The 21,265-nt window shown below is 42.1% G+C and overlaps 2 protein-coding genes across 3 annotated transcripts in view; both read right to left on the bottom strand.

Moving 5' to 3' along the window:
- Positions 1-5,806, bottom strand: part of LOC146020296 (multidrug resistance-associated protein 1-like) — a 93,648-nt gene extending 87,842 nt beyond the window's left edge. The window contains exon 1 of the mRNA XM_083153290.1: positions 5,735-5,806. The gene's annotated coding sequence lies outside the window, so the exon portion shown is untranslated. The remainder of the gene's footprint in view (positions 1-5,734) is intronic.
- Positions 5,807-17,156: 11,350 nt separating this feature from the next.
- The window catches only part of ABCC1 (ATP binding cassette subfamily C member 1 (ABCC1 blood group)), a 128,168-nt gene continuing 124,059 nt past the window's right edge, over positions 17,157-21,265 (bottom strand). The window contains exon 32 of one of the 2 annotated variants that reach the window (XM_083153291.1): positions 17,157-21,091. In XM_083153291.1, coding sequence (XP_083009417.1) covers positions 20,983-21,091 — 109 coding nt within the window. In that variant the 3' untranslated portion in view covers positions 17,157-20,982. The remainder of the gene's footprint in view (positions 21,092-21,265) is intronic. The other variant, XM_083153292.1, reaches the window with a different exon arrangement.

Below are 21,265 nucleotides of genomic sequence, written 5' to 3' on the forward strand. Positions count from 1 at the left end.
TTTTGATATTTGTCAAATAATGCTACCAGTGGATGACACTATGCTTTACATACTCTGTCACTTCATGAAGCACAAACTCATTTGTTTACTTATGCGCAGTCCTAGCAAATTAAAATCATCTGCATGCACAACTGATCCACAATAAATATAAATATGCATCAGCACTGTGCTGATGTAATGCAGAGGGACAGATATTGCCAGAGGAGCGACTCTACACAACAACAATGCTCTGGAGACTATCTTTGTATACGCTATAGTGCTAAGTCATCCTGCATCACTCTCTTAGGTCCTTATTCAGATCTGATCGCAGTACAAATTTGTTTGGAAAATGGGCAAAACCATGTGCACTGCAGGTGGGGCAGATGTGACGTGTAAAGCTGGCCATATACCTACAGATCGATTGTTAGATCGGCCTGGTTGGAACAAAATCCTGGTAACGGATGGGAACAAATGACAGTTCAAATTTGCTTTGAAATGCTGGAAAACTGCCAAACTGTCATTCAGATATTACCAGGTTTTTGTTCCAACCAGCCCAATCTGACAATCGATCTGTAGATGTATAGACACCTTTAGATTTGTGTGAGTTATTGTTTCTGTGCAGGGTAAATACAGGCTGCATTATTTTTACACTGCAATTTAGATTTCAGTTTCAACACACCCCACCCAAACGTAACGCTCTCTGCACATGTTACATCTGCTCCACCTGCAGTGCACATGGTTTTGCCCATTTTCCAAACAAATTTGTACTGCGATCAGATCTGAATAAGGGCCTTTGTACGGAGATAATTCACCTTTTAATGCTTTACTCTTTAAAAGCAGAATGTGCGAGTTATGCTTTCTTAGAAATGTAACAGGTCAAGTTCAGCCATGGGTAGATGTCATCTCCAGTTCAGCAATAAAAGGAAAGGATAATAACAGAGCAACACTTGTTATTGGACCAACTGAAGTTCCCAAGACAGAGAATTATAAAAGGTTAAAACAAAAATGCAAAACTAGAAAAGTTACGGATTATAAGATAAGAATTCTTGTTTTTGTTTATAGAATGCCCTCATTTTACAGAGACCTGACCCATTGAAGTGTATAATGTTACATTCATACAAGTCTTTTAGAAGATATGCAATTATCCTGCAAGTCAACTTATGAACCAAAGCTAATGGCCCCTCTGAGCGAAAAAAAAAAAAAAAGTCTAGTATGCACTCCCGCCTAACATTATTGATCTCTCCGCAGACCCGGTATCGCTTACATATCACATTCATCAAATATGCACCCTCTTGTCTGATAAGCCAGACTGCAAATATAGCCAATAATATCAACGGTGCCGCTAGATGTGTTGCCGTCAATGTGTTTTGATAATATTAGATGAATTTGCAATGCGATCATGGATTAAATTGCATGGATTTACAAGTTATATTTTTTACTACATTTAGCCAGATCGCATTTTCCAGTATAAGTATGGGAAATGTGATCTGGTTACTTAAAAAACATGAATTAAAAGGGATTGCGACAGTTTTTTCAAAAAAACTGATCCAAAAGCCCTTTTAATGCATTCCGTTGTTTCATATTATTTTAGTAAATAAAATGTTAGTAAATCTGCCCCTATGGAAGTAAACAGCAACACACCAAATCATGGAGAGGATATGCAAATCCCAAATAAGCGGTGCCCAGATCAGAACCTAAAGCCCATATAAACTGGGAGATTTTCAGCTGAAAGCCGCTCAGTTCACTTGTCTGAGCGGCTTTCAGCTGGAAAGCTGTCCAGTGTGTACGGGCAGCAATGAGCAGTGAGTGCTGATGCGTGCTCCCGCATCATTACCAGCAGATGAGCGAGGGAGTGGACGTCTTTCCATAAAGCCGTTCACCCTGGAGAAAGTTGCGGGAAAGGGCAAAAAAAATGCTCTGTGTGTATGCAACTGAGCGTTTTTCAGCCCATCAATTGTTCGCATCATCCTTACAGCTACATGCTGGGCAAAATCGCCCTGTCTGTATGGACCTTAAGAATTGGGCCACACATATCGGCAAAGCGGGACTGCTTGGCCACAAGGAGACTGTATGGGGCCACACACAGCATTGTGGCCAGATCCTGCAGCACAGGATCTGGCCACTATAATCCTTTTAACCAGCATAGGGTCTGACCCATCACAAATGTGTGGGTGGCCGCATAGGAGCCTGTGTGCAGGCTCCTTTTGGCCAAGGGGGACCCGCTGCGCTGTGTGTGGCTCCAGCCATATACTGAAGTGCTGTGAAACTGCAATGCCAGCCACTGCGCCACTCATGCCCAGACTACCAATAGACTGATCTGCATTATGCCCCGTACACACAGGGCGACAGAAGCAGTGTGCTGAGCGATCTAGTTAAGCACAGATCGCTCAGCACACAGTGCTGTACCAGCTGTGTGTGCTGAGCGATCTCTCATGGCCAGTGTTCTCAATTGAGAGAACATTGGGGATTACATTTATATTATGTGCAGTATAAATTTAGTCAGCCTATAACGATGCGCAGGGCCACACCTACGGAGCAATCCGTGCTTCATTTCTAAGCGATTTAGACAGATTACTTAAAAATGGGGCTGTAATCGACCAGTGTGTATGGCCCATTAGTCAGATGTAGATACTTATCTCACAATTGCAATTGTGTAGAAGTCAAGTTAGCTACAAAAAAAGTTGGAACTCAAGTAAATTAAAGAATGTAATTTGAAGAATATATATCCGGCTGCACAAAATTCAGCATGCCCGGTCATCGTTTTAACACTACCTAATACAGGGTTGCCTACCTGACCCTCTCCATGAGGGAGAAAATGCTCTGTTCCTGGACTTCTCTGGTAATGTATGATTACCATCACCTGTGGGGAGCTGGGTAATTGATAAGAAAGGGGTTTCACCACAGGTGATGGCAATCATACAGTACCAGGGAAGTCCAGGAACAGAGCATTTGCTCCCTCATGGAGAGGGTCAGGTAGGCAACCCCCTGGCACAGTTTTGAATAGCATAACTGTGGCAGGGCATGCTGGAACTCCATCATGTTAAATGAAGATTGCCTCCATGCATCTGCATAGAACACCACCGTGCATTTTGCCAGTTTTGTGTGCACTACAGTCTATGGCCAGCTCATATGTCAGCAAATCCATTAGCAGAATCTCCCTGGTGTGATCTGAAAGTTCCATTAGGGAAACAAGGATGACTGATCTATAATATGAAACCAACACACTAGTATATCTATAATGGGTGTATGATGCACTAGGGCACTGAGTCAAGGTGGCCACACTGCACGTATGTAATACAATAACCATAATGCCACCTTTTCAAAACAACGGCCATTTTCCAGAAGATACGTTCATGCGCAGTAGAGAAATCAAAGGAAAATAGCTCTAGGGTAAATTTTCCTGCATCTGGCACAGTGCAGCCGACTGCAGAGGGGGTAAAATGCACCGATATTGTATTCAGCGCGCCCCCCCCCCCCTCCCCATTCATAAGAGGCTCAAGCTAGCCATACAGTAGTGCCATTTGGGTACTTTCAGCCCATTCCGATGGATTGGGGCCAGAAATCGGGGGGAAAGTGGCCAAATCGCACATGTACGACATACGATCCAATGCTCGTTCCAGTGTGCATCGGAAATTAGACGTGCTGACCGTCCGACCTTCAATTTGGACAGCCTCCCAGCAGCGGGGAATGGAAACGCATATTATAAAGCATATGAAAAAGAACCGCATACAACATAACGTATGTGATCCTGCCACCCTGGAAGCTCCCAGGGGGTTCAATGGGGATGGGAGCCCGAAATGCATTACCCGTCTCCGCTTGGGTGGCAGTCGGTGATAATGTACGTCAGTTACTAGTGTTTACAGTAGGCTGTTTCAGCAAGGCACCTAGCCCTGCCCAACTTTTAAAGGGCAAAATGCTTCCTACCACTTAAATGGTGCTCTGCTAAGACAGCCTGCCCACGGTCTTGCTCCTGTCGCATGAATAGATGTCGTCAAAGAAGAGCTATGGGGAATCCCAGTATGCATTCCCCCATCAGTGACGCTGAGGGCTGGGGAACACCAGATTAGTAATGTAGAGGTGGCCAGATAGATAAAATAATAATAATAACAATAATAAAGAATCTTGATATAAATAAATACAAGTTATCTATTTATGCAATTCAAATGACGTGACCCTGAAGCCCTGGCATCCACTATTGTTATTAGGCAAGACTGTACGGATGGTGTAATGGTTACCATTACTGCCTCACAGCCCTGAGGTCATGGGTTCCATTCCCACCATGGCTCTAACTGTGCGGAGTTTGTATATTCTCCCGATACTTGCGTGGGTTTCCTCCCACAATCCAAAAATATACCGGTAGGTTAAATGGCTCCCAACAAATTAACCCTAGAATGTCTGTGTGTGCGTGTACATGTGGTAGGGAATATAGGCTGTAAGCTCCACTGGGGCAAGGAGTGATGTGAATGCAGGGCCGGCGCTACCCACTCAGCAGCTCCTGCAAAGCAGGTAGGCGCCATGCTGAAAAGGCGCCGTCTCCTTCTCTGCTCTGCTAAAGCTGCATCAGCCCTCACTGTCACTGCCTCCTGTACGCTGCCCGCAGCGCTGGTCTGACAGCAGGCGGCAGTATGGAGAGGCTGAGCAGCTCCCTGCACCGCGCACACACTGTCCTCCTCCTGCGACCTGCCCCCTCAGGCATGTAGCGCTGTCTGTGAATGCCTGGATGACATGTCATGTCCGGATCCGCCCCCTACCCATTGCTCCCTGCGCCTGTCAGCTGTCAATCAAATGACGAACAGGCAGCAGCGCCGCCTCCCCTTCCTTCCCTCTTCTCAGTGTGCTGTGCCAGTGCTGCTGCCAGTCCTCAACACTCCGCCCCCTCTATCTCCTCCCCTCTTCTTACATCTCCTCCTTCTCTCCCCTCCTTTCCCCCTCAGACACGAGAGGGGTGTAATGCGCTGCACATACTTTTTGTACTGCTTTTGGATCGCATCGCACACACATTGCATGCATGCCATGCGATGCAATGCAATGTGATCTAGCCCATAACGTATGCAATTCCCGCAGTGTATATCGGCTCCTTTAGTGCCTGCAACATTTTGCGGGCACAGCAATGAGATGGTGTATGAATACATGTACATGCACCCGAGATCCTCCATAGGATTGTATGTTGCATATACGCTCCCACAATTGGGCTGCAGCTTGTTGCGATGGCAATGTGAAAAGGCGCAAAATGTATGGTTTGCAGGAGGGCGCCAGACACCCTAGCACCGGCCCTGTGTGAATGTTCAAATATCCTCTGTAAAGCGCTGCGGAATATGTATGCGCTATATAAGAAACTGGAAAGAAATAAGACTGCTACACTTGCTCCTTCTGTACTGTAAGATTATTCACCACTGAGCAACACCCTGGCAGTAACACCAGCTAGAAATTATGCTGCATAATAGCTATTTGCTTTAGAACATTTTCTGTGCAACATGCACAATACCTACACAGTAACAGTATACCTATAAAAAGTAATGTGAAATGTATACTACAATATAAGTCAGTATACAGAAAGTGTACACCAGCAGCCAGTAATAAGTTTCCCCATCTCATACCCAGCACCCAATGTGGCGGAGGATGTAAAGTATGTGCACAGGCAGCATTGTATTACCTCCCTGTGTGACCCGGCGCTGCAGGACAGAACGCACCGAATAACAGTGCACACACGGAGCAGCTAGTGACGCCCATAAGCCGCTACATAGATGGGACTTACCCGGTGCCGGCAGCATACGGCCAGGCGAACTGGGTGACCGGGCTGTACGAGAATGAGGGAGGGAAGTGTGGTCGCTGGGCGGAGACTGTGCTGTCATGTCAGGAGGCACTATTGGCCGAAGACCTATCAATCTGTCAGACACATGGGGGCGGGAGAGAGGAAAATGCTCGTCTTTCTATGTACTGTATGTATGCAAGTATATATATATATATATATATATATATATATATATATATATATATATATATATATATATACACACACAGACCCTCAGTAAACTGCTGCGTTTAGAAGTAACTGGAGTGACGTGTTTTTCTTACAAATATCTACATACCAGAGGGTCTCTTGTGGCAGGCTTGTGGAAGAAATAAAATGCTACTAGAACGGTATCTTTTAAAATGTATTTATAATTTACTTAGCTGTAGTTAAAATGATGGAATTCCATATATAAAAAAAATATTATTAAGAATTTCATGGACATACAGTAGTCAGTCAATAATCAGCACTGTATAATGTATCAGTAGTGTTGGGCATATTACCAAGCGGACATCAATAGTCAGTAGTCTCCAATTTAGCAGTAGATGAAATACTGTACCAGGTGGCCAATTTGTCCCAAATGGCAGAGTCCATAGATGGAATAGGGTCCTCTGGTGAGGTAGATGGTAAACCTGGATGACTTTTACAAGGCTAAAGCTGTGTACACACGGGGGCGATAGGGGCTAAAATCGCTGGAAATATGGTCGCTGGCGACCATATTGCCAGTGATTGGAGTGTGCACCAGATATATATATCGCCAGGTGCGCGCTCCCGTTTTTACCCCTGCAGTGATCGCTGGTCGCAGGAACATGCTCCTGTGACCAGCTGATTACCACTGCCGGGCTCCCTCGGCAGTTTCTTTTTCATCAGCGACCATCTCTGGTCGCTGATGAAAAGGAGAAACTGAGCAATATATCTCCCCGTGTGTACGGGGCTTAAAGCCCCGTACACACGGGGAGATATATTGCTCAGCCATATATGGCTGAGCAATATATTGCTCAGTTTCTCCTTTTCATCAGCGACCAGAGATGGTCGCTGATGAAAGGGAACCTCTGCCGGCGGTGCCGCAGAGGTAATCAGCTGCTCCTGCGACCAGCTATTAAAATGGGGCTGAAAATGGGAGCGCGTACCCGGCAATTTATCGCCGGGGCACACTCCCATCACTGGCAATATGGTCGCCTGCGACCATATTTCCAGCCCCTATTGCCCCCGTGTGTACACAGCTTAACGCTGCCTCGGATTGTCCTCCGTATAAGTGGTATATGTGGAGATAGAAGACTGGATTGTCCGTGTACTTAGATCGCCCACAGTGAGAAGGATATTGAATGTCCAGTGTTTAAAAGCTCAACGCGTTTTCCTGGGATTGGTCTCCCAGCTTCCTCAGGAGCAGAATAAGTCTCTCTGGATAGATGGGCACCCAGGCCAAGTTATTTACAGTAACGCTGGTGGTGGTGGGAAGTGCCGGATCTCTTGCATGATATATATATATATATATATATATATATATATATATGTGGCGTGCGGTGGGGTGAGTCAGGTGAGGCACAGCCTTCCTGTCATACTAGCGTATATGCCGGCGGTTTGAATTTATAAAGTATGTCAAAAATACAAATAATATATAAAAAGAATCTTATTTTTATTATGCTAATAATTTTTATAGTCAAAACTTTGGAGTAAAAAGTCTATGGCATGTGAGGCAGTGCCTCACCTGGCTACCTTTTCTGCACATCTCAGCGAATCTCCAGCAGTGTATACTGCTGCACATGTGCATAATGCTGGTATGTACTTCGTGGCTCATATAGGGGGTTATTCTAGTTCATTCTTTCCGACAAAATCCTTCTTAGATGGACAAAACCATGTGCACTGCGGGTGGGGCAGATGTAACTTGTGCAAAGATAATTAGATTTGGGTGGGGTTTTTCTTCAAAGTGAGATCTATATTGCAGTGTAAAATCATGCAGTCAGTATTTACCCTGCACAGAAACAAAATAACTCACCCAAATCTAATTCTCTCTGCACATGTTACATCTGCCCCACCTGCAGTGCACATGGTTTTGTCCATCTAAGAAGGATTTTGTCAGAAAGAATGAACTAGAATAAACCCCATAGTGTGTGCAAATCTGTCTCTGGTACGTGACACAGCATGAACCTATGTTCAATAACTCCGGTCAAAAACACCATTTTAGTTGGAAAGGGCATAAACCTTTAGTAAAGGGTGATTAAATATGTGGCCAATATTAAATGGTCCCACCTTGATACAAAGTGAATAGATCCAGTGGCCAGGACAGGAGGTAGTCGTATCAGAGCATTCCTCTTTAATACCCCCTTTACTCTGCTGCAATAACCCAGGTTTTTGACGCAACATACAAAGTTGCAGCTTGGTGTAAAAGGGTCTTACCCTTGGTCCAGTTACCTGGAAATCCGATCCTGGTAGCTAGCATGGTCGAGTCAGTGGTGTAAATGGGTCATACTAAAGCATACTTGCCTCCTTTGAGTGTCTTCTCTCTGAGAGAAAGCCAGAGAGAAGACTTTGTGCAGCCTTTGCCTGGGGAGGGACTTGTCATCACTAAGCCCCAAAAACCTGTCCCCATTTCGGGAAATACAGCTATTCGCGGCTCTTCAGGGAGGGGTGGAACTAAATGGATTTGCGTCATTTTAACCCCCTACCCCTCCTCAAAAAGCCAGGAATGCCTGTATTTGACCGGCAGAGGGAGGGGTCCGGGGCTTATGCGAGGTGGGGAGTATTACGGAAGTCTTACCCACCCTTCTGGGGGACCCTCCCAGCCATTCCAGGAGGGTAGGTAATTATGTACTAAAAGGTTAAGGGATTTACCCGCACACTGTGCTTGATTGATTTGGTGCTAGCAGCTGCACTTGGCGTGAGACCGGTACGGCTATAGTGGACAATATGTATAGAATGATAGTGCTGCACTCCGCTCCTTTCATATGTCAGTGATAAAAGACAAGTTTGTGTATTGTGCAAAATAGATGACTTTACTTGGGATAAAATATAACAGAACATATATAATCCATACAGTGCAAATGACAGTGTGGTGAGAAATCACATCAACATCTACGTCAAATGCAAATTACACACTTATAAACATATGTTACGATGTAGAAACGTGTCTTTTATCACTGACAGACAAAAGTACAGTATGTACTAAAACCTATGGTATCTGCTCCAAGCTTCAGCAGAGGAAAAGACCCACCACTTGCCCAGATCCAGAGACAGTGTGAACAGTTTCCAACTGGCTGTGAAACCATGTTGTTACCCAGATCGGACCAAGGGGTATCAATGTGGCTGGAAGCCGACTGCATAGAATGCCATCTCTGTATACTGCCTACACTTGACAAATCACACTTTTTTTTGCCAATTTGAAATGTTATACCGTACTATTAACGTGTTTTTTGTTTGCTTGCAGGTCATGCTAAAGAAAAGGTTTGAGTTATTCAAGAAAGGAAATGTGAGCCAACATAATCAGTGCAGCTAATTATGTTTCTTACTGTAATCTGCTAATTTCCCACAGTGACCGTCTGATGATTTCCAAAGACAATGGGGTAAACGGAAACACTTTATTTTTAAGGAAATAGAAAACCAAGGTGCAGAGAGAAGCCATTGTCGTAGAAGTTTGACATATTTTCTCATAACATCTTTTCTCCATTAACAAAAAATTAACAATGTATTTATGGTCGCTTAATTTCCTGGGTTCAAACCCCACATGGCACATAGGTTTTTGTTATTTCGTTTAGTAAGCAGAAGTAGTCAGTTGTATTATATTGGGCTAGTTCTTTGGTTGGGAGCAAAGGGCATTTATCCAAAATGCTCGGGACCAGAAGAATTTTGGATAACAGATTATTCCATATTTCAGAATATTTTTATATTTCAATGATGTATCTTGCATTTATGTTGTACAACCACATGAAATACACACAAATATATTTTATTTGTGCATGAAGCAAGGTTTCAAAACATGAAACAAAAGTTTGTTTACTATCTCAGGCACTGAATTTGAATGCCAACCAATCATTTTCTTGCAGATATTTAGTGCCAGTTACATATAATTTCCCCAGTAGTGCCAGTTACAGATGTACCCAATAATGCCAATTACATATCATGCTCTCAGTAGTGCTATTACAGATGTTCCCAGTAAGTTTTTAGCAAAAAAAAATAAAAAATAGAGCAAATTCCACATTTTGGAATAATTCGGATAACGGATATTCGGATAAGGGATACTCAACCTGTAGTAACTTTACACTTTGGGAAGACCATGTTGTACTGCAGATAGGATAAAATGAAAATGTGCAGAGATTTAGATTTTGCTCAATTTACAGCTAGATTTCAGTGTGGGCTACATGCAAAATAAGCCATTATTTGCCCTACTGTATGCAAATTTAGTATTAGTACCCCAAGGCGGTGCTCTCTCCACTCTGCCTCCTTCGTTGCCGGCTGCAGCAGCCTGCGCCTATCAAAATAGATGACTGGCAGCGGACTCTGGGACTGCCCGGACAGCAGTGGCAGCTCCCAATAGTGCATCACCATAGGGTGTACACACTGAGCAATTTTTGCTTAATTTCTAAGCGATCTAGAGATCACTTGAAAATAAATAAATCACTGTGTGTATGCCCCTTATGCCTGTCACTGATATTAAGCAGTGCCTCCCCAGCTATTGACCTTCCAGGCACCTCAGTGCCAGTCTCATAATGCTGTACTGCAGGCACCATAGGCACCGATTCCATGGGTGCTTCGGGGCCTGAGCACCCACGGAAAATCTAAGCACCCACCAGGCCTACCGCGTCAGCTGGTGGCTGGCCGCACAGCCAGCCCATCCATATTGATGCTCTGGCCGGCTCGTGATGTGACACGCTGGCATCACACCACGCTCCCCTCTCCCCTGCCCTCCTCCTGAGTCAGTACAGCGCAGGGTGGGGGGGGGGAGAGCGCGGTGTGACTCCAGCACATCATACCAGGAGCCGGCCGGAGGAAAGATCAGGTCATAGTCTCAGCGCGTTAAGGGTAAAGCTGCTCTCCATCTGAAACTGGTGCTTTGGGCAACTTGGCGTACACCAGCAGAATTCAGTATCAGTCAGACAAAATAAATATATATGGGCAGGACACAGCATCAGATCATCTGCAACATCCAGGATTCAAAACAGCAACTTGTCACCTGCCCCTTGGTTAGAGCAAGTACCCTACATTTGGCTTCTTTCTATATCTATACATATGGGAAAAGATGCACATATCGGACCTCTCTGCCGATGATGCACATATGGGGGGTGATTAACATATATGGGGAGTAGAAGCACATTTGGAAGGCAGAGGCACATAATGGTGGGGTCAGGGATATATATGGAGGAATTGGCACATTTGGAGGCCGAGGCATATATGGATGGGTGGTCCGGGGGGGGGAACAGTCATATGAGTGGGAAGTCACATATGGGGGGGGGGGGGGGGTTGGGGGGGTGAGGCTCCTCTGGCCGGCTCGCGATGTGACACGCTGGCAGGGGGGGGGGGGGGTGTTAACTCTGCTGCCGTAATTTGAATAATGGAGACATCTGTGCTGCGTAAAATAAATTGGTATTATTTTGTGGCCACGCCCCTTCCCTGTGAAGCCACTCCCCTATATTTTTGGCTTGAGCACCCACCAGTAAAAACATAAATCGGCACCTATGGCAGGCACGTTGCTTGATTCTAAAAATACCTGGACCTAGGACCAAGATCACAACATGGAGTGTGTTACTGATACTGCCATATTATGTTACAGGGATCAATCATTTAAAAAAAATACAATTTGTGGTACTTATGTAATATCTGGGCTCCCATGTTAAATGCACCCCATTTTTTCATGCCCCTACTATCCAACTACGCATGGAGTTGATTTTATATAGTGTGGCGAGCGCAGCGAGCCACCGTGCCCGAAGCGTGGCGAGCGCAGCGAGCCCCGCGAGGGGACGCGGTCTCATAAGAAAACCGGGAGCCCAGATATTACATAAGTACCCAATTTGTGCTTTACAAGTATGGGAGGAAAAGTAATAAACAAGTTTAATCAAAATATTTCAATATATTCAAATATACTATAAAACGAAGATATTTTTAAATACATTGCAATAAAAATAAATACATTGAGGAGATTGTGTTTGGATAATAAGGGCTACAATTCCAAATTTTGAAAAAGAGGGCATCCAAGTATTTCCATAATTGGATATATATCAACAATGGAGGGCATTGTACACCCTGAATAGAAAAATAACAGTACTACAGTACACACTTGCCTTCCCTCCTGCAACAGCTGTGAGGCTCCCACAAATAAATATCCCACTTTCTCCACCAGAAGCCTCCCATTCCAGTGTGGGTGTCGTCTTAGCAATGCCCCTGCTATACAGTGCCTACTTATTTGCCACTGTATAGTGGGAGTGGAGCCAAGATAATGGAACTGTGATGCCATGCCCTGTACAGCCCACTTATCCTCTGGCCATGCCCCCTGTGCACTAACCACACTGCCCCCTCCCAGAGGAGGGAACAGCAAAATAGGTATAGTATGCAGTACTATTGCCTGTAGCAATTTAAATACGGAGTTGTTGTGTTCCGTTAATGCAACATCATCATTGCTTTACAAATGAAAAATATACACTTTGCTGGAGTGTACAGCAGGAGGGTCAATGCATTGTAAAAAAAATATATATATGAACAATGAAAAAAACACTAGGAGTATCACACATAGGAATCTATTCATCAAGTTTATTTTTATATTACCTTGAAATATTTTGTATTTAGGCAACAGGAGGAGGAAATGCACACCCTCTTACATCACAGTAATACTTAGAGCAGGGGTTCCCAATCTTTTTCTTTTCAAAATTGTTTTTATTTTCAAGATCGAACATAGTAACAGAATACTTTGTAAGACATCATTATAACTTACATTCATTTCCAATTTTCAATTCTCAATTCTATTAAGTATTGGTAAAGGCTTGCAGATGTAATGGTCACATGACAGGGATTTTGTAAAAGAACAGTCTACAATCAGCAGTAATACAAGAAATCTGAACAAAATTCATTCATCAAGTGTGTGATAAAACGTATGTTACATTTGTATGTGTAATTATCAATAAACAGTTATTCGTATCACAGCGTCTTTCATCTTTTATTTAGATAAAGATGAGATGTAATCCCTGATAAAATGTATGTTATTCTATTTTAAGTGAAATTAAGGAAAAAAATAATAAAGGAAAGGGGGGGGGGGGGGGGGGGAGAGATCATGCGCGTCCAAGATGACCAGCCTGAATTATTGTTGAATAATTGGCGGGTCCTGCATAAGTATTCTAGTTTCATACCAGAGGGTTGTGTGGAAGCATTTATGTATTTGTTGTTTAGTTTCTGTTGGTATTGTATCTATAACTTTCCCATACTTCGAAGAAAAGCTTTGTCTGGGATTCCTTATGGAGAGTTGTTTCAGTCCATTCAAGTTTAAATATTTGAAACCGTTTTTCCTCAAACATCAAAATTGAAGGAGGCGAAGTGGATATCCATTGTTGTAATATACATTTCCTCGCAATTGAGGATACATACAGTAACAATTTTCTACAGCCAACTGAAATTTTAATGGTAGTTGGTAAAAATCCCCAAATGGCCCATTCTGGTGTTAGTAATAAGTAGTTTACCAAGTGGTCCACTGCAAATTGTCTCACCATCATCCAAAATCTCTGGATGTTTGTACATTCCCATAAACAATGGTACAAATTTGCGTCAGAATGGTTACATTTAGGGCATGATGAGAAGTTGGTGAGGCCTATCAAGCTAGAACGATGAGGGGATAAATATCCTCTATAAAATATTTTTAAAAACATATCTTTATAGGATGTGGCGGAATTTGTTTTAATAGAATACAATAAAGTATTTGGAATAGTTTTTTCACCTAGGTTGGGAAAATGTGCCTGCCATTTAGTCATTGCTTTTCTAGAGTAGCTTATATTTAAGAGAGCTCTGTCAAGCTGGTTATCCCAGTCAGCATCATTTAAAAGGGTTATCACCTTATTGGCATAATGCTGAGCTTGGAGAAAGGCTAAGTTACAGGGTGGTAAAAAGTCGTGAAGAGATTTTGCCTGGACATATGTTAGTATTTTTTTTGTTTCTTTATTTGCGAGTTGTCTGATAGAGCATATCCCCTGAAAATGCCACGATCTAAACGGTTGTGTTGCCAAGCCATGTTGAAAATTGTTGTTACCTATAAAAGGGAAGATGTAGAGTATGGAGTATGTAATTTAGTTTTGTTACGTATCGTATGCCATGTAGACCCCAATCTTTTTCTAATCATGGCACCCTAGAGCAGTGGTTCCCAACCCTGGTCCTCAAGTACCCCCAACAGTGCATGTTTTCCAGGTCTCCACACAGAATCACAAGTAACATAATTAGTACCACCTGTGGATCTTTTAAAATGTGTCTAAATAATTAGTGCACCTGCTGGGTGACCAGGAAAACGTGCACTGTTGGGGGTACTTAAGGATCAGGGTTGGGAACCACTAGAGTATCAGAATTTTTCCACGGCACCCCTGGGCCCCAAAAATATATATATCAAATTAAGTAGATTGTGTTTATATGTGCTTCTTAGGTTCAGTTATGTGGTAAAGGGCAGGATTTGGTTCTGATTGTGCACATTTTATGATTGTCAGCCACCAGCACTGGTTTTGTCCAGAAAAAAATTATCATAAATAATTTGAATTGGTCCTGAACGACCAACCCGAGGCACATAAAATCATATTATTGTATACCTAATGTCATGGCATCGCACACTCTATAAAATCGCATGCAATTTTGCAGGACATACGATGCGATATTGTGGTGTAAAATGAAAAAAAAAATTACATGGAAAAAAAAAAAAAATCGCATCTCATGCCGCTATAATGGCCCATGCAATGCGATTTCCCTACAGTGCCGTACGTAGAAAATCTGGGAGCCATGCTAGGAAACAAGTACCTCGGCATCTCACCATCTTTTATAAATTATCAGATTATCAGCATTGAGTCTGCACCATGAGATCTCTTTCTGTTTTTTTTTTTTTCTGAGGTCAAGATCTCCGATTGAACAACATAAAGGAGGAACACTCATTACTAAAGTTACCTCTAAAGGATAAGAACATTTGCTCCAATAGGAAGCGTGGGTCCCTATTGTTGTTTTTTATTGTGTCTTTGTTGTAGAGGGTGATACTACAAGGGACCCTGTCGCATCCAAGTGGAAGCGCAGAATCTTACTCTACTTGAAGAATTAAACCACACATACTCTACTAGGCGGACAATGCAAATTCTGAAAAAACTGAAGTTTGTCTAAGGGAAGCAATAACCACTGGACTGTAGTAAGGCTCCCAAATGTAGCATCTCCTGAGAGGAGTCCAGGTGGAATCTGTGAGACTGGAGTAGGTCTACTGTGAGATGGATTGCACATGCAGTGACTGGGCAAGAAATAGGTCATCCAGAAAGGCCCCTGTGCCAAAGATGTGCAGCCATGACTTTTGTGCCTCTTCAGGCAGGCCCTATCTGGGCCACAAACCTGAGAGATTGCTAGTTAGTCACTCTCATGGAAACACGTTAATAATCCTACTTTTTTTTTTTCACTGGTTTGCTGCTCTGGACTTTCTGGCTTATGCTGATATTTTGAGGTGCCACACCCTGCACCTAGATATAGCAATATGGACCCCCAATATACAGAGAAGCCTTGACAATGGCTTGATCACACATATCTCTGAATTATGTATTTTTCTCATATCCAGAATTACCCCTCCATTTCATTCGCCTGAGTAGTATCTGCCACATACATACGTCAAATGATATATCCGGCACCCAAGACCAATTCGAATACTTGAAAGGGTGCCCCCAGCAGATACTGCACAATTCATTCCCAGCAATTAAATATAGGTAGTCGGAAGTGGCACTCACGTTACTTAACAGAGACAATGGCTACTGTAGCTTTATCAACATTTCGGTCATTTAATAACAGTCATCAGGATACAGTCATCTGTATCCTGATGACAGTTATTAAATGACTGAAACGTTGATAAAGCTACAGTAGCCATTGTCTCTGTTCTTCAGTAACGTGAGTGCCACTTCCTCCTCTTAGGAGGAAGGATGCCAGGTCGCAAGTCTGTTTACAGTTGTTTGTAATGCTGAACCTTGTCCTGAGGATGGTCTATACTGGACCGAAACGTAACGTCGATACGCTTGGTTATCAGATGACAATAAAAACCAGTTGATGATTTACTACTTGGTGAGTGCCCTCTTCAATTTCCCTATGCTTTGATGTCAATCCATCAGTAGGAGCACCCCCCTCTCTCTACATGATATAGAGTGCGGACTACCTCTAAAAATTATATATATATATATATATATATATATATATATACATACACACACACACACTGTACATACATCCTTTTTATTCAGGGAAGCCATTTAGTCCCCAGGTTCCTGAGCCAGGGCCTCTGCTGAATTTAGGGACCTGAATGGACTTGTTGCAACTTCAGGTTGAGAATAAGTCACAATGTCCCCACCATCTTCTGGACTACGAAGAGATTGGCATAAAAACCAATGAGATGGGGGAATTAGGACGATGGCCTTGAAGGACAAAACGGAGCATATGGACTCCCATAGTGCTCCTGCTTTTCCTGGATCTACATGAAGGCCTGTAGAGAAAAACAGTTCCAGATGCAGAAACCAAAAGCGCTCATCCAGGCATCATTGTTGCTATATATGGATCACAGAAAAGCAGAAGTTGTCTTCCAAAGCTGGACCTTATCGGTGTGCTTGAGAGCAGAATGTTTGGTGGATCAGATCTGTTTTCATGTAGACTTGGAGCTCTTTGTGGAAAAGACCTGGAACCTGGAGAAAGACTGAGTATTGGCCTTACTCTGCAGATGAAAGGAGCAACAATTTTAGGTTTTTCAACTTAGTGGCTGAGGCAGAAGGAAGGAAAGTAGTCTTGGACCCATCTAGTAATGTGCTAAGAAACTTGGAAGCTCTAGTTAGGGTGAACCCATGATCCCAATTGATCCTCAAGAGGAACAGATGAGAACTCAATAACTACCTTCTTCCACTGTGGCATCTGACTTAGCCATCTACTCAGATTCCTTGATCACAAGTGGAGACCTAACTGCCTTGATCATGGCCTCAACATCCACTTGTGGTGGGGAATCCTTAATAGAGGACGTCTTGACATGTGAGGTAATGGAGACATTATCCTCATGATCCCAGGATACCTCAGAGTTTGAGTCATAACCAACAGGGGTATGGCGCTGTACTGTCTGGTAGGTTTGTACATGGACATATGGTCCATGTCTAGCATATCCATGTTATACTAAACATAGAATAAGAAACTTAATAGACAAATCACATTCCAAAATCTCCCCACTACATCACATTCAGCATGTAAATGATGAAGCACGAGCAAAGCAAAAAAAAAAAAGAAAAAAGAAACCAAGCCATGTCCTATATCAAAAGAGTAGATATATTTTTCAAAGCCAAGTCACTGCATTTTCTTACAACAAAACACATTTTTATTTTAGGAATACACATATAAAGACAAGCAGAACAATGTTTTTTTTTTTCCCAATATTAAGTGCTTTACAAATATTATATTTTTACAAAAAAATGTTTTCTTCATCAAAAGAAAATAGCATTCTGTAAAACTAAAGATTATAACTTACCAAAAAATAAATAGTTGTAACCTAAGAACAGATATTTCTCTAACCGAGGTAATATATGACATTTTTATATGTCTAAACTTAATAGATACCAGTTCAGCCACACCTGAAAACCACTGGCTTGGTTTGAGCCATTCGGCAAGAGTATGTTGATTTGGATTTTCCCATTGCATGTTTAAACCCCCTCAGAAGCTGGTTTAAAACTACTTTCCTCAATCTCTGGATGATTGTGAAGTATAACAAGTGTAGTCCAGCTACAACTGGAGCGTTGCGACTTGTATGAAACTGCGTTACTGGCCAGACGCAATAAACATTCATTTAAGTTCCTGCTAAGAAGATATGAGTTAAATAGCACCGTTCAGTTGGTTTTATTATTAAAGCAGTAGATTATTAAGCATTGTTTCTGCAGGCAGTGACGCTCCCACACGTGTATGGAAAACAACTCCAGACAGAGCTAATGTTTCAGCTGCCCAGAATGAGTGCTCTCGTTGTTCTCCGGCAAATAAAAGGCCTCAAGGCAATTCAAGTTCTGACTCAAAGTAAAAGGAGCTCAATATGACAGAAAAATCACCGATATTAATTAAGATATTGCACATAAATTGGAGTGGGTCTAAAAAAGCACTAGAATGAATGATCTGCCAGATGCGGTGATCTGGGGACATTTCCATTTGTAAAACAGATTAAACTAGAATATATAACAGAGTTCTAGATCTGCTTACATGCCATAGTGGGTTTATTTGTCTTCTTCTAAGGAAAGTTAACCTTTATCAGAATATAATTGGTGTCTTCATCAGCTATGTAACCACTGGAGCAAAGAGTACCTTGTTTAAGATCTGCAACATCCAGCTCCAAAACTGAATCTCACAGTCTTCTATAAGAAACCTGCATGTAGCTGTAACATAAAACACAATGGGGCAGATGTATTAAGCGTGGTGAAGAGAGAAAGCGGAAGGTGATAATGCACCAGCCAATCAATTCCCAACTGTCATTTTCAAACATAGCTGATTGGCTAGTCCTAATACATCTGCCCCAATATTGGTTACAATACAAAATCGACAGCACGTTTGGGGATTTATTTTCCTCTGGTTTCTGTTAAAATATATTACGTCATGTCTTGCCCCTTTGTGAAGCCTAGCTTATACGCCATGGAGCAAGTCTTTGTTTCTTTTTGGATAGGTGCACTTGATATCATGTAAATTCTTAAGACATACCTCCTGCACTCTTGTCTACCTGTGGCCTGCTAATAGTAGGGGCAGCCACATTCATTGACAGAAAAAGCAGATAAAATATAAATTTATAAAGAATAACCATCAGTAATTCCTTTAGAATTACCGCCAGTTCCTAGTGATGGACAGGCTGCATGGCCATGAATATTGGCAGTTTGGCACACAATGGCTGCCTCTACCATGTAAAAGCAACAGGTACCCTTAAGATGCTCTTGCAACAAATTCCCTTTTATTATTCAAAGAAACCAGCTTTAATGCGTCTACTATTTAGTGACCCAATAAAAAGCCATCTGTAAAGTACAATAGACTAGTAGAGAGTATGCTGGTGTTTTGAAATACTTTGAATATAGATGTGTAACTATATATATTTCTTTACTATATACCAGTATAAGTGCAATGCTACTTGGTAGCAAAATAGGAACAGCCTCTGAGTGTCGGCATCCAAAAACATAAACCACACGATGATACGGTGGACAAAATATTGCTTTGTGGTTTAGAAGCAACACATGTATAAGTTGGTTCATTTTCACCCAGATATTGGTAAAAATCAAAATTTCAGCATGGCACAAAGATCACAAGTGGATTACAATGGCCAAATAGAGAATAACTTAAATATGCAGCTTTATCAGGACATAAAAATGCAAATGATTTAAATTAGAGTATAAATAAACACACATCATAGGTTTAGGTTTCAGAGATGCAGGGTAACATAGGAAAGGGATTTGCTGTATTACAAAGAAGCAGAAATGTACAGAACGGATATATACAGTGCACACGCACTGTGGTGGCAGCCATTTTGTGGACTGCTACAATATCATGGAGAAGGCAACTTATGAATTGGCTAGGCACTAGTGACATCATATACACTTTAACCAGCCAGAAAAGTAGGCGGGAGGTCAAGGTGGGATGGATGTGACACAAAGAATAGCGTAATTGAGTAAATGCGGCAGGGCCAACATGAATGCAATTTATCTCCAATTGACCGCCCCCATCTCTCTGGCCTAATGTCGCAAATCTGGGGCAAGCCGTGGGACATTCCAGGAGCCTAGGCGCAGTGGCGTGGGGTACAGGAGCTCACTGTTACCTTATGAATTGATAAAATGCATGCTCTTGAATATTTAGTCATACTAAGAAAAAGGTCTGCCACCACCGTGTTTGGACAACTGGTACACAATGTAAAAATGCACATCCAAAATAAAAATAACAGGCTTGATAGTATTAACACCACAAAATATTGACCTTTTAGAATTTCAAGTAGAAAATCCTAGCTGTTCCATATACCAACAAAAATATTTATTTTCTACTTTTAGAATATATAGATTTTATAGTTATGTGGTAAATAAATAAAAGCTGAAAACCAAGAATATATAGATTTTATAGTTATGTGGTAAATAAATAAAAGCTGAAAACCAAGTTGTACACAATATTTCTTTAGCAAAAATGTTTTTTTCCTGAGACTTTGGGTGAACGGCACTGCAGCGTTCTCATGGGAGAACTGTAATGCCCAAGAACAAACTGCATGAGACACCGGAAACTCAACAACCTGATCTATCATGGTGCCACCGCAAGCGTGCAAAGGCTTGTCAGATATTGCAGATGTGCATTTGTCTGTGTGAAATCTAAGAACAACCATTTATATGGCCCGGCCTACGCCACAGAGAAATGTGTTGGAGTGATCAGGTTTGGAGAAAAACAATCCATTTTGTCTTCAATAATTACACATAAACATATCAGGATACTAATAACCTCATGCTGAACTACAGTTTTTGTACAGTTATACAATAATGACTCAATAAACAGACTATTTATATGGTCATCCCTTCACAGGTTCTCATTTACACTTTCAGTCTGATCAAAAAAGAAAACGTATCCAGTTTGGAATAGATTGTACAGCCAGATTGGCTTAGAATAGGCTTGGCTAATGAAGCTAAATTCCAGCCCAAAAATGATTGACCAAATCAAGCACACCTCACTTTGTAATAACTTCGAGGCAGAACAAGCTACCAACCCTACTACTACATGCCATGACTCAACTTGCAAAATAATGGATAGTCTCCAAACTAGAAGTTGATGGAGAATCTGGGGTATAAATTATTACAGGACAACCGGAAGAGAAAATGCCAGTCAAAGAAGAAAATGATAAATTAGAAGGAATAGAAAATGCATTCCGCGTCAGTCATCTTTGCATATGTCTGGTGGAAATAGTTCATTAACAGTCCAGCGTAACACCTAGTCAATAGGCGCTCTTTTCAGGAGTGATCCTTCAAGAAAGAAACGCAACAGTATAATACAAGACACAATCACACTAATCCAGAATCTTTGGCCATGCTGTAGAAAACACCTTTCTTCTGAAGGAGGTTACTGGGAGAATCAAACTCCACAATTTGGCCTTTATCCAGAACCATCACCCTAAAAAGAGAAGGGAAAAAAAAAAAGACTGCTAATAGGATTTTAAAAATGTAACAGAACATTTAATATGTGATTAAAGCATCTAAAATGTAATAGACATATGTGATAGACATGCACTGCTATTAGCATATGCAAAGGACGATAAAAATAACCAAAATTATAAACCAATGCATT

The sequence above is a fragment of the Crinia signifera genome, chromosome 7 (assembly GCF_055691185.1).
Source record: "Crinia signifera chromosome 7, ASM5569118v1, whole genome shotgun sequence".
In the NCBI taxonomy this organism is placed as follows: Eukaryota; Metazoa; Chordata; class Amphibia; order Anura; family Myobatrachidae; genus Crinia; species Crinia signifera.